Genomic DNA, 16,967 nt, shown 5'->3' on the forward strand with positions numbered 1-16,967 from the left:
CTACTGAATTTTACAACCTATTTACACACATCTGCATAGTTAATTGTTGTAAGACAAGGGTGATGTGCCAATTTTCACATACCACTTTCTGGTATATCGTTGAGAGGCTTAGCAGGACTTTAAAAGACACTTTCTTTAACTTAAACTTCCCCTTTGCCAACAAGGTAAGTATATGTGTTCTCATTATAGCCATCAAAGTGATTTTATACAGAGAAGGAATATAGTTTCTAGGAATTACTTAGTGTTTTCCATAAACTAATGAAGATTGCTTAAAAGAACACTGCTTTTTCTTTTTAAAAAGTTGTTTTTGACTGTTAGCTTGAAAGAAGGGAAGCTAAAAAGGCATTTATTTGTGCTGCCTCACAGCTGTTGCTTACCTCATTAACGTTGATCTTTGACTTTGCAGAAGATTCTAAAAAGGCACAGTTACACCACTGTCTTGCTAAATTCTGACCCTGTTCTTTGCCAACTACTCGCTCGTCTTCCAGGTCACATTTATTGCCAACCAAAATCATTGGAACCTGTGGAAAGGAGAAAACATATAATAAGCGACTAACATACTTGTTACTCAGCTTCTTATAAGCAAGTAACTACCCTCCACCAACTAAAATGTGTTAGGATTATTAGTTTCACCAAAGAAAAGTGAAAAGTGAAAGTCACTCAGTCATGTCAGACTCTTTGCAACCCCATGACTGTAGCCTGCCAGGCTCCTCTGTCCATGGAATTTTCCAGGCCAGAATACTGGAGTGGGAGCCATTCCCTTCTCTAGGGGATCTTCCCGACCCAGGGATTGAACCCAGGTCTTCCACATTGCGGGCAGATTCCTTATCATCTGAGCCCATAAGCTTCACCAAGTGCTTTAAAAAAGGTGTATGTATGTGTGTTGGGGAAAAGACGAAAGTGGAAGAGACAGGAAAAAATGGACAAGATTCTACCACACGGATCTGCTAAAATCACTTTAAGAATATAATCCCAAAATTCTCATGTGGACTCATGCTAATGGCTGAATTCCAAGTAGAAAAATATGAAGGAAAAGGAAACGCCTGCAATACAGAGAAGAACATACTCAATGGTCTGGGTGTGTCTTAAGTGCCTCAACTCACAGGACCAACAAACGTCAAAAACACGGCCCAACCAACACAGCAGTAAGTTTTACTTCTAGGTCTGAACACTAGCTTAGGTGAGACATGAAGGGAGAATAAGACTAAACATAAAGCCACTGAGCAGCTACGTCTTCATCTATGATTCGATCTTCAGTTTATTACATGGGATAAAGAGATTAACATTATCAGAGTTCAGTGATTTGCATGTAACTGCCTACGAAAAAAGAACTCTCGTAGATGAATCAGTCATGGGAAGAAAGAGAACTATTCATTAGGTTATGGCTGGTCATGAGTCATACGGTGCAAATCCCTCCTGCCTACAACATTACCCAGAGTTATGGTGCTGAGCAGGTGCCTGTGTCCCATTAATAATGAGTGAGAACACACAGAAACAGAAGAGAAGGTACACATGAAATTTGATACCCTAACTTATACAACTTTTGAAAAGGAACTTTGTAACTCAAAACTGAGACAAACATCTAAAACACAGATTTCATCTTTGCAAAAAGGCACAACGTTATTCATCAAATAAGAATTCTAAAACAGTATATTTTACCACAATAAAAAATTAACATTAAAAAAATCTAAAACAAAAATAATTATAAAAACTCAGTTAATTAAAATATTTAACATAATTCAAAGGAAATAGCTAAGTAAAAACTGTACCGAGAGAATTTTAGAAATGGGAACATAGCATTATGGTTCTTGATAATGTTCTTTGAACACTGTTTTTGACACTAACTAACTACCACCTTTCCAAGCAAAACCTGAGTCCCCCTTCTGCTACCAAACATTCTTTGACTCTTTTTTCACTACACTTGTGACCCATCTAGCACATGGTGGGTCATAAGTGCAGCAGAGAAAGAAGAACTTTACATACGTGTCCTTCATGTCATGGGCTTCATTTCTAACCATCTCATTGGCATATCTGTTGTTTAGTTGCTAAGTCGTGTCTGACTCTTTTACAACTCCATGGACTGTTGCCTGCCAGGCTCCTCTGTCCATGCAATTTTCTAGGCAAGAATACTGGAGTGGTTTGCCATTTCCTTCTCCAGGGGATCTTCCTGACCCAGGGACTGAACCCGTGTCTCCTGCTTGGCAAGTGGACTCTTTACCACTGAGCCACCTGGGACGTCCTCTCAGTATATTATCTGTACGTAAATTTAGAAAGCTTAAAATTGTTTTTGGTTACCAGGCCTCTTTTAGGCACAAGGTAGATACCCTCCAAGTTCCTACTGATAGAGAAAATGGATATTTTATATTTGGCCACAGAGAGATGGCAATACGCTATATATAGAGAGAAATACTTACATCTTCTGTGTCCTTAACTCGCAAAATCTGTTCCCTCAGGTCTTGTAAGTCATTAAACGTGGACTGAGCGGTAATTGAATATACTAGTGCAAACCCTTGGCCATTCTTCATATACAAATCCCTCATTGCTGTAAATTGCTCCTATAATAAAAACATGCAATAAATTATAAATATGACTCCTCCTTAAATGTACTGAATTGAAACATTAAAATGGAAACAATTTAAAACAGAATAATAACAAGTTAGCTACTGAATTCTTTATTACATGTTATAGTGACAGGAAACCTAAAGACATGATACACAGCTTCTGGAAAATCTGAGATCAATGTTCCTGTCTATTTACCTGACTAAAAACAACAAACTGTAGAATTACAAGGGAAATATTAACCACTTTTCTTTTTTTTTTGGCTGGGCTACTGCAGCATGCAGGTCTTAGTTTCCTGACCAGGGATTAAACCCATGCTCCCTGCAGTGGAGGGTGGAGTCTTACCCACTGGACCACCAGGGAAGTCCTCACTTTAATTTGGCTTTGTGTGATTTAGAAAAACTGTATATAATTCTTTTATATATCTAGATTTTAATTAAATTATTTTGGTGCTACAAAAGATGATCTCCAAGGTAGTGTTTTCAGAAAAGTTCAAGGAGTAAACCCTGATGCCCTCCAACATTAACAGGTTGGGGAGATGAAGCCAAATCAGGACAGGACTTAGAAACAATGAATGATACAAGGAGAAAACCAGGCAAGCATTGTTTCCTGGAAGTCAAATGAATAAAATTTTCACAGAGGATAAGGATCTACTGAATCAAAGGTTGCTGAAAAAGTCAAGGGAACTGAGGATACATGTGAGGGATGTATTCTGAATGCATCATGTGCTTGAAGCTACGAAAAGAGGGGCTTGAAGATATGAGGGATAATCAAAGATGTTAGAATAAACAGACTGCAGGTCCCAGAGAAGTTGAAGGGTTTGAAAGGAAGTGAGCTGGAGAAACAAGATGGTGAGTGAAGAGTAAGACACTTGAAAATGAAATTTAGGATTGTATTACGTTATTGGTTATCATACAGTCTAGAGTAAAGACATGGGAATGAATGAATGAAGCAGAGTGGAGGTCAAGAAACTGACAAGCCAAGCTACTAAATCATCTATATTACCCATAAAGATTCTATTTGGATACCAAAATCAACAACACTTTGGACTAAAGCAGTGTTGGAGAAAGTGAGCAACCCTAAAGGAGAAAGAACTGATCTAGAATAAGACTAATGAGCATCAACTACTTTCCAACCTTTATGCAAGGCACTGGGGATAGACAAATATACAGAAAATTATAACAGCATGCTGACTGCTAGGATGGGAGAAATACAAGATATTTGAGAAAATAAGGGAGGATCTCTGCAGTGGAGGAAAACTTCTTTAATTTGGACATGAGGAAGAAGAATGTCCTCACAGTTGTGGAAGTATGAAAGGAAGAAGTAGAAAGTTTTATTTATTTATTTTTTTAAGTTTTTTAACTGTTGGGGTCTTTGGAAACAAAGGAGAATTATTGCTGATTCAGAAGCTAGGAAAATTGGGGGCTGGGGAAAGTGGAAAGAGGGAGAGACCTCAATTCAGCTGATACAAGGCTACTGTTGGAATAAAGATCCGTTTTCCCACAAAACGGATTTTTATACAAAAATATGGTATAATTTGTACTCTAATTGCTCCAGTCTTCTCATGTTTTTTGATCTGAAACTTTCTCACCATTTATAAAATTATAATGGGGGATATTTGTGAATTTTAAAACAACTTAAAACATTTAAGAATGCCATTCATTTTAGAGCACTGCCTAATAGGAAAAGTCTATACATATGGAGAAAAAAAAAAGAAAATCATTTAATGTGTGCATTTTTTTGTGGCAGAATAAAACATCATTAATCAATAAAAAAACTTAAAAAGGTAATGACAAGTGAAGATAATGAAAATAAAAGCAAATACATAGAGTTCATTAACTATATTATAGGTATTTTGTGCCAAATGATTTATAGTCACCATCTCATTTGATCCATGTTGTTGTTTAGCTGCTAAGTCATGTCCAACTCTTCTGCAACCCCACGGACTGCAGCCCACCAGGCTCCTCTGTCCATAGGATTTCCCAGCCAAGAATACTGGAATGGGTTGCCGTTTAGTTCTTCAGGGGATCTTCCTGACCCAGGAACTAAACCCGAGTCTCCTGCACTGGCAGGTGCATTCTTTACCACTGAGTCACCAGGGAAGCCCCATTTGATCATTACAAGCACCCTATAATGTACTATCATCATTATACTCATTTAAAGATATGAAAAATGAGGCTTGAAATAATCCTAAAGATTTTTGTCAGAAAACACTTCTATATCACTAGTCCCTTGAGATGTTGCAATGCTAATAAAAAGCAAAAACAATTTTTAAAATAAATGAATTACCATGGTATCAAGAGACAGTCTTATTTAAGCCCAGAGAAATACCTATCTTAACTAAAATTCTGGATTTAAAATACCTTAAATATCTTTTTTTTTTTTTTAAAGAGCAGTAATAGCATAACCCTCACCTCAATACAGGAAAAAAGAAACTCAACACACAGATTCTGTAGATGAACTCAACATACAATTTAATAGTGATATGTGGGCATTAAGTACATTTAACGCACGTAAGAAAATTTAAGAAGTTTTACATTTAGCGACTTAAGTTCTTAATCAGAACAATTGTTTTTACTCAGAGGAATCAATCAGGTGACAAAAACCTGTTTACAAATTAAAATCTAACAAGGAAAAGGAAGAGACAGAGAAAGAAATATCCTTACTGTTCCTGCTGTATCCAGGATTTCGAGCATACACTGTTGGCAGTCTACTTCAACTTGCTGTTGGGGTCAGGGTTGGGGGTGGAGGAGAATAAAAAAGTAACATCAAAATGTCAGTCTGTTTTCCTCCCACCTCTTCACTCAAAGTTCCTATTAACAACTGGAAGCCTTTCTCCAGCAGTTTGCTATATTGGTGGAGACCTAACTTGGTAGTATAATAAAGAATAGGAGGTCTCAAACACATTCTACCAGGACTTGTTAATGCTCAGTTTAGATATTTTTCTGACCACCCTGAAATATGAGCACTGATTTCTGTTATTATTAGAAGGCAGTTGTCATATTCTGCAATTTAAGAAAAACAGCAATAAACAGGTATAGTTCTAAAAGGAAAAAAACAACAGCATAAAGTGTGTATATTTATATTGTCTTCAAAACAAGGCACAAAAGTACCAAGTAGCTCAAAATATAGCCAAGATTTGGGAGTAAAGAAAACTGACCACTTATCACATTCAAGTCGTCGAAGTTTTACTAAAATGCGCCCCAAATTTAATACAGAGTAAAATTTAAATTGAAGAGATAAAGGGAACACAATAACACTGAACTCATACAGTTCTCAAGACTTTAACAAAAAGGTACTTCTTTGGAAAAGCTGTGTGCCTAAGGTGAAATTTCATGTACTAAATTCTATTTTCCCAGGGCTTTACAGAAGAAGAGAAGGCTGGCCAAAAGAAGTACCAACTATTAATGGTTTGGAAAATTTTTAATAAATATGAGATTAAGAAAAGTGCTTCAGCACTCAAGGTACAGATCTCCGTTTATAGTTGAAGCTTTAACCAGCAACTTATTTGGGGGAAATTTCAGTAATGCAACACTGTCTTCTAAAAATAAACCTGTTAACCTAAGGACTATTTAAAACTGCTTCTGTGTCAAATAAAGGACTGATGAAGAGGACCATGGGCCATTCTACACACTCACACTCCACCACTTATGGGACTAATGTGATAATAATCTGCACAATCTGTGAGGGGGCATGTTCAATGAATAACGAATTAGGTCTGTGGTTTCTCAATATATCACAATTTTGTTTCCAATTTGCAGATAATGAAACTGCTCTGCTGGTAGGCTTAATGAACTTAATTCAGCAAGAGTTACAGTACTATTTAAGGTAAATTCTAGAACATCTGACAACACAGCCCTTTCTTATTTGCTGAAAGGCAGGTTTAATCTTTTGGATGGGGGTGCCTACCAGGCTTTCTTATGGCATTGTCTTTTCTACCCCATAACATACTTGGGAAATAAAATCATGAAAGTTCTCCACAATTCTAGCTAGTCTTATAATTAAATAAAACAGTACTTTTTATCAAGACCAACTATTAAAATTTATTTTCCTTTTAAATAAGTGTTATTTTTCAAAAAGTAGTTTTTGGTTCACAGCAAAACTGAGCAGAAAATACAGAGCTCCCATATATCCCTTCCCTGCTCCTTGCTAGCCTCCTCCGTATCAGCACCCGACTCACATCGGAGTGGCACATGTGGGAGGGCCGATGAACCTATCTACATCAACACAGCATCATGCAGAGTCCATGGTTAGCAGTTTTACTCTTGGCGTTGTGCTCTCTATAGGCTGGGATAAAAATGTACAGTGCCATGCATCCACCCTTATAGAATTACACAGAATCCAAACAGAATTTTTTAAGTCTAAAGATGAAATATTTTTGAAGTTATTTAACTAAATAAACATAACTTTCAGTCACAGTATAACCTTAAGCATAAAGTGATCTTAATTTTAGTCCATAAAAAGAATTAAAAATATACCTAAAAAATATACTTATTTATATGCAACTTTTCTACATTAAGAAAATTCCCATCATTAAATGCATACATTAAAGAAAGATTAACAATCAGTAAGAACACAGAGCTCTCTATAGTTAAGCAATAGTCTGTCTTGGTGAAAGTTTTTAAAATGGATACAGAGTATCTGTATCATTTCTCAAAACTATTTTCAAAACAGCTATTCCATGGATACTTGTAAGCATGTGTATACAAGTTTCACGTTTACCTTTCTGTAGGAATCTTCTATCGTTGGGTCATATTTTTCAACGAAAATTCCCTGAACAAATTGAACTGTCTGGGGAAAAAAAAGCAGATAAAAGTTAAGGACTTAGAAGAAAAACCTGCCCCTCTTATAGGTCATTCAAGTGAAATTATGTGAAAACTCTGGGTGAACATGTAAATATAAAGTATCATTGTTTTTCCATGTAAGGACACATTCATAATTAAGAGTATATTTATGAAAGGAGGTCATCATGTTAAAAATGGTCAGATGACATTACACTGTTAAAATATTACTATATTAAGTTTTAAAATACAACCAGGATACACATAAGGACATGGATTCTCATTCACTAAAATGTGAAAATTTATCAGTGTTTCCTATTACCCACCTTTATATATCTATAGCAATTTTTTATCTCATGCCCTCAACAGATAGAGGCAAAAGTTATAAATTTTAAAAAGTTTTGAAACAGGCTTTCTAATTGTGGAGGGGAAAAAAAGAGGGAATTAAAATTTATTGAGTGTATTAAGTTTATAAGCACAGTCACATTTCATATTCACCTCAGTAGTAGATATTTTTCTGATCTGCCAGTTGAGATTCAAAAGTCATTCACACTTCAATTAGCCAGAGAAATGTATTATACACTATTTTAGCTTGAACTAAATAGGTCAACTTGAATATGGTCGGCTTCAACTATCTATAATAGTGGTTCCATCTCCTCAGCTCTCATTTACTCTTCAATCCAGCCAGGATGCTTATGTCTGCATCACCTTACTGAAGCTGCTTTGATCACAACCGGCTACCTCTGTGTTATGACTTCTGCAGTCATGTAAAGGTACTCTTTATATCCAAGTACAAAGACACATTGTTCCATCCTGGATCCTTCAATCCTACCCACTCTTTCAAGGTTGAGAGGTACTCAGAACACTGTCCTGACTTTTTTCTCTCTAGTCCCTCCCCTAGACAACCTCATTAATTCCTATGGAATTCTATTTTTAATTAATTAATTTATTTTAAAAAGGTAATTCATGGACATAGGAAAAAATGAAAAAGACACAAAAGCATATGTAATGGTAACTAAACCTATTTCTTACCACTTTTCCCAATTCTATTCCCAAGGAAGTGACTGACATGCTTGTTTGTAACTTACTGAACCTTGCAGAGATAGTCTGTTCTTTTGTAGTATCTCCAACTTCCTTTCTTATCTCTATGAAGAAGACTGTCACTATTTTGTTCACAGTGGTAACTTTAGAGTCTGATGTTGTAGAAGCTCAATAAATAATAAATAAATACAGCATGTGTACAAAAAATGACCTTTATGCTATATAAGCCTGGGGTGGGATAGGATAGGAATTATTCCACTGGTACCTTTAATGATCAGTCTTCCCCATTAGAATGTAAATTCCTTAGAAATGAGAATAATTTCTTTCTTTTAAATCACAAATACTAATGTTTGACATATTATAGATAGTTAATAAATATTTGGCAAATGAAAAAGGAAGAGCCACCATTATAAAAATACACATCCATGGTTATTCAATGAGTCTGGGTCCCCTGGTGAGCCAGATACTAGGCATATAAAAACACTGCCACTTTTTCTCTTCAGTGACTAAAAACTGCATGGCAAGAAAATATGAACATCTTTTTTGTATTGTATTAATTCATTATAGTTGGCTGGCTAACTTACCAGAGCGGACTTCCCCACGCCTCCTGAACCAAGGACCACTAGCTTGTACTCACGCATGATGTGGTCTGTTTAAATACTGACAATCTGAAAGACAAAAAAAATCGAAGATTAATAAACATGCTAAGAATAGCCTAAGAACATACAACTGTTACATAAAATGAGATTGTTCATTTTTGTTTGTTTGTTTTTCCTGAAAACTATCCAAAGTTCTGACCAGAGGTCTTCTTTGTTGGAAAAAGGTAATTCATTTGAAATTCCAGAATCCTCCTATCTTTTTGTTTTGTTGTTTAGTCGCTAAGTTGTGTCTGACTCTTTTGTGGGCCCGTGGATCTAGCCTGCCAGGCTCCTCTATCCATGTGATTTCCCAGACTGAACCCATGCCTTCTGCGCTGGCAGGTAGATTCTTTCCCGCTGAGCCACCAGGGCTCTCCCATTCATACTTTGGTACAGAAGTAAGCAAACCAGGGCTTCCCTGGTGACTCAGCTGGTAAAGAATCCAGCTACAATGAGGGAGACCTGGGTTGATTCCTGGGTTGGGAAGGTCCCCAGAAGAAGGGAAAGGCTACCCACTCCAGTATTCTAGCCTGGATAATTCCACAGACTGTTTAGTCCATGGGGTTGCAAAGAGTTGGACACAACTGTCACTTCACTAAACAAACCCTAGAGTAAAAAAAATCCTCTCAGTTCAGTTCAGTCGCTCAGTCGTGTACGACTCTTTGCAACCCCATGAACTGCAGCACGCCAGGCCTCCCTGTCCATCACCAACTCCCGGAATGTACCCAAACCCATGTCCATTGAGTTGGCGATGCCATCCAACCATCTCACCCTCTGTGGTCCCCTTCTCCTCCTGCCCTCAATCCCTCCCAGCATCAGGGTCTTTGCCAGTGAGTCAGCTGTTCACATAGGCGGCCAAAGTACTGGAATTTCAGCTTCAACATTAGTTCTTCCAATGAACACCCAGGACTGATCTCCTTTAGGATGGACTGGCTGGATCTCCTTGCAGTCCAAGGACCTCTCAAGAGTCTTCTCCAACACCACAGTTCAAAAGCATCAATTTTCCGCTGCTCAGCTTTCTTTATAGTCCAACTCTCACATCCACACATGACTACTGGAAAAACCATAGCCTTGACTAGACAGACCTTTGTTGACAAAGTGATGTCTATGCTTTTTAATATGCTGTCTAGGTTGGTCATAACTTTCTTTCCAAGGAGTAAGCATCTTTTAATTTCACAGCTGTAATCACCATCTGCAGTGATTTTGGAGCCCAGAAAAATAAAGTCAGCCACTGTTTCTACTGTTTTCCCATCTATTTCCCATGAAGGGATGGGACTAGATGCCATGATCTTCGTTTTCTGAATGTTGAGCTTTAAGCCAACTTTTTCACTCTTCTCTTTCACTTTCATCAAGAGGCTCTTTAGTTCTTCTTCACTTTCTGCGATAAGGGTGGTGTCATCTGCGTATCTGAGGTTATTGATATTTCTCCTGGCAATCTTGATTCCAGCTTGTGCTTCTTCCAGCCCAGCGTTTCTCATGAGGTACTCTGCATATAAGTTAAATAAGCAGGGTGACAATATACAGCCTTGAAGTACTCCTTCTCCTATTTGGAAGCAGTCTGTTGTTCCATGTCCAGTTCTAACTGTTGCTTCCTGACCTGCATACAGGTTTCTCAAGAGGCAGGTCAAGAGGTCTGGTATTCCCATCTATTTCAGAATTTTCCACAGTTTATTGTGATCCACACAGTCAAAGGCTTTGGCATAGTCAATAAAGCAGAAATAGATGTTTTTCTGGAACCCTGTTGCTTTTTCAATGATCCAGCAGATGCTGGCAATTTGATCTCTGGTTGCTTTGCCTTTTCTAAAACCAGCTTGAACATCTGGAAGTTCACAGTTCACGTATTGCTGAAGCCTGGCTTGAAGAATTTTGAGCATTACTATACTAGCATGTGGGATGAGTACAATTGTGCGGTAGTTTGAGCATTCTCTGGCGTTGCCTTTCTTTGGGACTGGAATGAAAACTGACCTATTCCAGTCCTGTGGCCACTGCTGAGTTTTCCAAATTTGCTGATATATTCAGTGCAGCACTTTCACAGCATCATCTTTCAGAATTTGAAATAGCTCAACTGGAATTCCATCACCTCCACTAGCTTTGTTCATAGTGATGCTTTCTAAGGCCCACTTGACTTCACATTTCAGGATGTCTGGCTCTAGGTGAGTGATCACACCATCATGATTATCTGGGTCATGAGGATCTTTTCTGTACAGTTCTTCTGTGTATTCTCTTCTTAATATCTTCTGCTTCTGTTAGGTCCCTACCATTTCTGTGCTTTATTGAGCCCATCTTTGCATAAAATGTTTGTACAGGAGACAGGAATCAAGACCATCCCCAAGAAAAAGCAAATGCAAAAAAGCAAAATGGCTGTCTGAAGAGGCCTTACAAATAGCTGTGAAAAGAAGAGAAGCAAAAAGCAAAGGAGAAAAGGAAAGATATACCCATCTGAATGCAGAGTTCCAAAGAATATCAAGGAGATAAGAAAGCCTTCCTCAGCGATCAATGCAAAGAAATAGAGGAAAACAATAGAATGGGAAAGACTAGAGATCTCTTCAAGAAAAAAATACTCTACATGCTTCCAAAAACAGCTTAAAAACAAGCCTCAAAGGACTGAGTCAATCCATAGAAAAAACTGCCTGTCAGGACAAGTCCAAAATATTTTTAAAGAAGAAAAAAAATTCCACCATTCAATCATATAAAATTTACAATGTCCACAGCATCCAAAAAAATTAATATAGATGACAAAGAAAATATGACCTGAAATTAGGGTGGAATGAGTCAACTGAAACAGTCCCAGAACTGAGAAAATGGAATTAATCAGTAAGAACTCTAAAACTGATATGATAAATATGTTCAAGGATTTAAAGGAAAATATAATGAGGAGAGAAATGGTAGACATAAAAAACAACCAAAATGAACTTTCAATGTTCAAAAATAACATCTGAAATGGAATTATAACCAGATGTGCTTATCTTAAACACTGCAGAAGGAAATTTCAAAGGAACTGAGATAAAGATGGAAAAAAGTTGATGATAAGGGCTTTCCTGGTGGCTTAGAGGGTAAAGCATCTGCTTGCAATAAGAATCCCCTGGAGAAGGAAATGGCACCCCACTCCGGTACTCTTGCCTAGAAAACCCCATGGACGGAGGAGCCTGGTAGGCTACAGTCCATGGGGTCACAAAAAGTCAGACACGACTGAGTGATGACACCTTAAGGGGGGTAAAGTTGGAGAGACAGAGGGGGAAGGAGGGAGAAAAGAAAAGGAAGAAGGGAAATAAAAGAAGAAAGAAGAAGAAAACCACAGGACAATATCCAGCTATCAGGTAGGCTAATATGTTTGTAACTGGAATGGGGCGGGGGGAGGGATTTGAAAAATAAAATAGATAATAAAATACTTTCAAAATTTGATAAATTATAAATCCACAGATCCAAGAAATTCAATGAGTCCTCTCCTTAGTATAAATACAAAGAAAAGAACAATGCACAATAATAAAATTCCTGAAAATTGTCAAAAAGAGAAAATCATAAGAAGCCCAAGGAAAAAGTTTAGATATAGAAGAACTAAGTTATGAAAATATATAGATTTTCTCAAGAAGCTAGGCAAGACAAAAGAAAATACATCTTTCGAAAATGCTTCAAGAAAAATATGGTCAACCTAGAATGCTAAATACAATGAATATAGCCCTCAAAAATGAAAGTGAAATAAAAAATCCTCAGATCCCCAAAAAAGAAAAGAAAAACTGAGGAGAGGAAAAATGTTCACCAGCATGCACTTAATATACCACAGGAAAGGAAGGGAACAGGAAGAATAACGCTCAAGGTTCTTACATTATGTCTGTATTATTTGAAGGTAGGTAATTATGTATCAGGCCTTCCTGGTGGTCAGCTGGCAAAAGAATCTGCCTGCAATGCAGGAGACCTGCGTTCAATCCCCGGGTTGGGACGATCCCCTGGAGAAGGGAACGGCTACCCACGCCAGTATTCTGGCCTGGAGAATTTCATGGAGTGTATGGAGAATCTCCATGGGGTCGGATACGGCTGAGTGACTTTCACTTTTGCTTTCAGTTATATATTAACGATGCATACTGTACATACTAGAGCAACAGGGGTAGAAGGGCAGGGGAGAAAGGGGTTGGTTAATAAGCCAAGAGCTGAGATAAAATGCAATACTGAACAACATAATTCATCCACAAAACAGCGGGAAAAATACAAGCAAACAAAAAAGTACAGAGAAGATGGGAGAAATACAAAACAGGATAGAATTAAAAGGCAACCACATCATTATATTAAATGTAAATCATCTATTCTAATATTCCAACATTCAAATTCAAAGGCAAGATAAAAAAAAAGCAAGACCTAATTATATGTTATCCTCAAGAAACAAACAAATACAAGAAAAGTTGAAAGTAACATTTACTAGTGACAAAGTCACAGTTGGTGCTAATATTACCACTGTGGTTTGTTGCCTGCATCCAAAATAGAAACAAACACTAAATTTCATTTAGAGGTTGCTGTTATTGTTATTGTTAAGCCCTCTGACTCTTTGCAACGGCACAGACTGCTGCTGCTGCTGCTGCTAAGTCACTTCAGTTGTGTCCGACTCTTAGCGACCCCACAGACGGCAGCCCACCAGGCTAGCCCATCCCTGGGATTCTCCAGGCAAGAACACTGGAGTGGGTTGCCATTTCCTTCTCCAATGCATGAAAGTGAAAAGTCAAAGTGAAGTCGCTCAGTCATGTCCGACTCTTAGCGACCCCATGGACTGCAGCCTACCAGGCTCCTCCGTCCATGGGATTTGCCAAGCAAGAGTACTGGAGTGGGTTGCCATTGCCTTCTCCAGCACGCCACAATTCCCCATCCTTCGCCATCTCCTGGAGTTTGCTCAAACTCATGTCCACTGAGTCAATGACGCCATCCAATCATCTCATCCTCTGTTGCCCCCTTTTCCTCCTGCCCTCAATCTTTCCCAGCATCAGGGTCTTTTCCAATGAGTTGGCTCTTCACATCAGGTGGCCAAAGTACTGGAGCTTCAGCATCAGTCCTTCCAACGATTATTCAGGGTTGATTTACTAACCTTACTAACATTTAGAGGTTAGTAAAAAATAAAGATGTATCTTTTTTTTTTCTGTACAAGTGCTGGGGACTCTAGATTATGACTCCCTACCTATTCTAACCAGTTAGCATTTTAGGTTACTCTAGTCAGTGTTCTCAAACATTTTGGTTTCAGATTTCTTTATACTATTCGCTATACTCTTTTTTATATGGTTCTCAGGAATGGATGCTAGATTTTTTCCTAATCTTTTCCTGCATCTATTGGTATTGTGTTTTCTTCTTCTTCTTCTTCTTCTACCAATATGTTCACACTCACCACTTCCGTTCAACACTACTAGGCTATATATAGTAGGTTCTGTGTGTGTGCTCAGCTGTGTCTGACTCTGCATCCTCGTGGACTGCTGCCTGCCAAGCTCCTCTGTCCGTGGCATTTTTCAAGGCAAGAATACTGGAGCAGATTACCATGCCCTCCTCCACGGGATCTTCCTGATCCAGGGATCAAACTGCATCTCTTGAGTCTCCTGACTGGCAGGTGGATTCTTTACCACTGTGCTACCTGGGAAGTCCACAGTAGGTTTTAAGCCTAAAAGCCTATGCAAAAGGAAGCAATGAAACTTTTTTCACAGACCGACATGATTCTATATGTAGAATATCCTAAAAGGAATGAGCCAAAAAAAAAAAAAAAGGTACCAGACCAAGAAGTGAATTTAGCAAGGCTTCAGGATAAAAGGTTGATACAAAAAAGGCAATTATATTTCCATATACTAGAAAAGAACTGGAAATGAAATTTTAAAAATACCATTTATAATAGTATCCAATAAGAAATACTTAGATAAGTGTAACAAAATGTGTGCAAGACTTCTGTATTAAAACTACAAAATGTGTCTGGTTAAGGGCTTAATGATTATAGAGATATGCCATAAGATATGTCCATATCATTGTTAAGATATCAAGACTCCTCAAATTGATATACAGATTCAATGTGATCATAATCACAATCTTTGTGTAGAAACTGACAAGATGACTTCATTTCTATGAAAATACAAATAAGAACAGCCACCATAGTTTTGGGAAAAAAAAGAAAACGTCTTATACTACCTGATTTCAAGACATACTATAAAACTACAATAATAAAGACAGTGTTGTATTAGACTAAGGCCAAACACAGATCAGTAGAATCAAATCAAGTCCAGAATTAAAACCATAGATATATGTTCCATTCATTTTTGACAAAAGGGACTGTGGTACCCATCCTCTCAGATGCCCCCCAAGGATCCTGGCCTCTTGGTAGTCCTAACTTGTGTTGTTCCATCTCATATTCATATCCTTGTGTAGTTTCTTCCCATGCTTACTCAAGATTGGTTATGTGGCCAACAGAAAATGGCAGACAATATCTGACTTCCAAGATTATCATCTAAAAGGCACTGCTTGGACCATGGTCTCTGGGATCACTCCCCTTGAGGGAAACCACCACCATGTCATGAGGACAATCAACCATTCTAAGAGGCCTCTGACCCATTTGTCAACTATGTGAGCCAGCCACCTTTGAAGCCTGTCTTATAGTCAAGCTTTAATTCAGATAATTGTAGCCTCAAGAGACCATGAGACACACTTCCAGTCAAGCCACTCCCAAATCTCTAATCCTTAGACAGTGAGGGACAATAAATAATTACTGTTGTTCTAAGACAGTAAGGTTTGGGTTCATCTGTTACACAAGAATAGATCATTAATACAGGGGCTAAAGAAATTCAGTATGTAAAAGTATTTTCAACAAGTCAAGCTGGGGGAAAAAAAAAAAAGAACTTCAGCTCTTGGTGCTCAAACTAGCCAAAATCCAGAGACAATACAAGTATACCTCAAGAGATGAATGGGTAAATGGTGGTATATCCAGTCAATGGAACACTATTAATAAAAAGAAACTTCTGACAGATGCAGTAACACAGAGGAATCTGAAAAACATGCTCAGTAAAATCAGCCAAACACGAGACACTGAATATTGTATGATTCCACTCACATAAAATTCCAAATACGAAACTCAGTTACAGTGCCAGAAAGCCACGTGGGACCAGTGGTGACAGGGCAGGAGGGATGACTACAAAGGAGCAAAAGGGAACTTTTCACCGTGAAGGAAATGAGCTCTATCTTGATCATGATGGTAGTTACATGGGTATACAGATTTATCGAAACTTACTGAACTGTACATTTAAAATAGGTGCATTTTATTACATGTAAATTATAGCTCAATAGAATTAATTTAGGAAATTCAATGGGAAAGAGGGAGGAAACTTCTCAGACTAACAGTTATATGTGAAAGTCAAAGTATTAGTTGTGTCTGACTCTTTGCAACCCCATGGACTGTAGCCCACCAGGCTCCTCTGTCCATGGAATTCTCCATGCAAGAATACTGGAGTGGGTTGCCATTCTCTTCTCCAGGGGATAATCCCAACCCATGTATTAAACCTGGGTCTCCTGGACTGCAGGCAGATTCTTTACTGTCTGAGTCACCAGGGAAACCCCAAAACAGTTATATATATACATACTGTTAGAAACCGAATATGCCCCCTGAAAATTCTTACGGTGAAGCTCTCCCCACAATATGATGGTATTAAGAGGTGGGACCTTTGGGAGATAATTAGGATTATATGAGGTCATAAGGGCAGAGAGCCCTCATGTATGGGATTATGCCTTTGTAGGAGGCTGAGAGCTTGCTTCTCTCTGCCCTCTGCCATGTGAGGATACAAGACAACCAAATACAAGCCAGGAAGTGGGTCCTCACCAAACACCTAATGTGCTAGGGCGTTGATCTTGGACTTCTCAGCCTCTAGAACAGCGAGAAATAAATCTGTTGTTTAAGCCACCCCGGTTATGATAACTTGTTAGAGTGGCCGGAACTAAGCAACAC

At 38.1% G+C, this 16,967-nt stretch overlaps 1 protein-coding gene across 1 annotated transcript in view; it reads right to left on the bottom strand.

Moving 5' to 3' along the window:
• Positions 1–16,967, bottom strand: part of RAP1A (RAP1A, member of RAS oncogene family) — a 78,955-nt gene that overhangs the window by 9,846 nt on the left and 52,142 nt on the right. The window contains exons 2-6 of the mRNA XM_052636667.1: positions 8,966–9,049; positions 7,282–7,350; positions 5,226–5,282; positions 2,415–2,555; positions 378–521 (exon numbers count right to left, since the gene is read on the bottom strand). Of these exons, the coding sequence (XP_052492627.1) occupies positions 378–521; positions 2,415–2,555; positions 5,226–5,282; positions 7,282–7,350; positions 8,966–9,022 (468 nt within the window). The 5' untranslated portion in view covers positions 9,023–9,049. The remainder of the gene's footprint in view (positions 1–377; positions 522–2,414; positions 2,556–5,225; positions 5,283–7,281; positions 7,351–8,965; positions 9,050–16,967) is intronic.

This window comes from Budorcas taxicolor, chromosome 3 (genome assembly GCF_023091745.1).
Source record: "Budorcas taxicolor isolate Tak-1 chromosome 3, Takin1.1, whole genome shotgun sequence".
NCBI lineage: Eukaryota > Metazoa > Chordata > Mammalia > Artiodactyla > Bovidae > Budorcas > Budorcas taxicolor.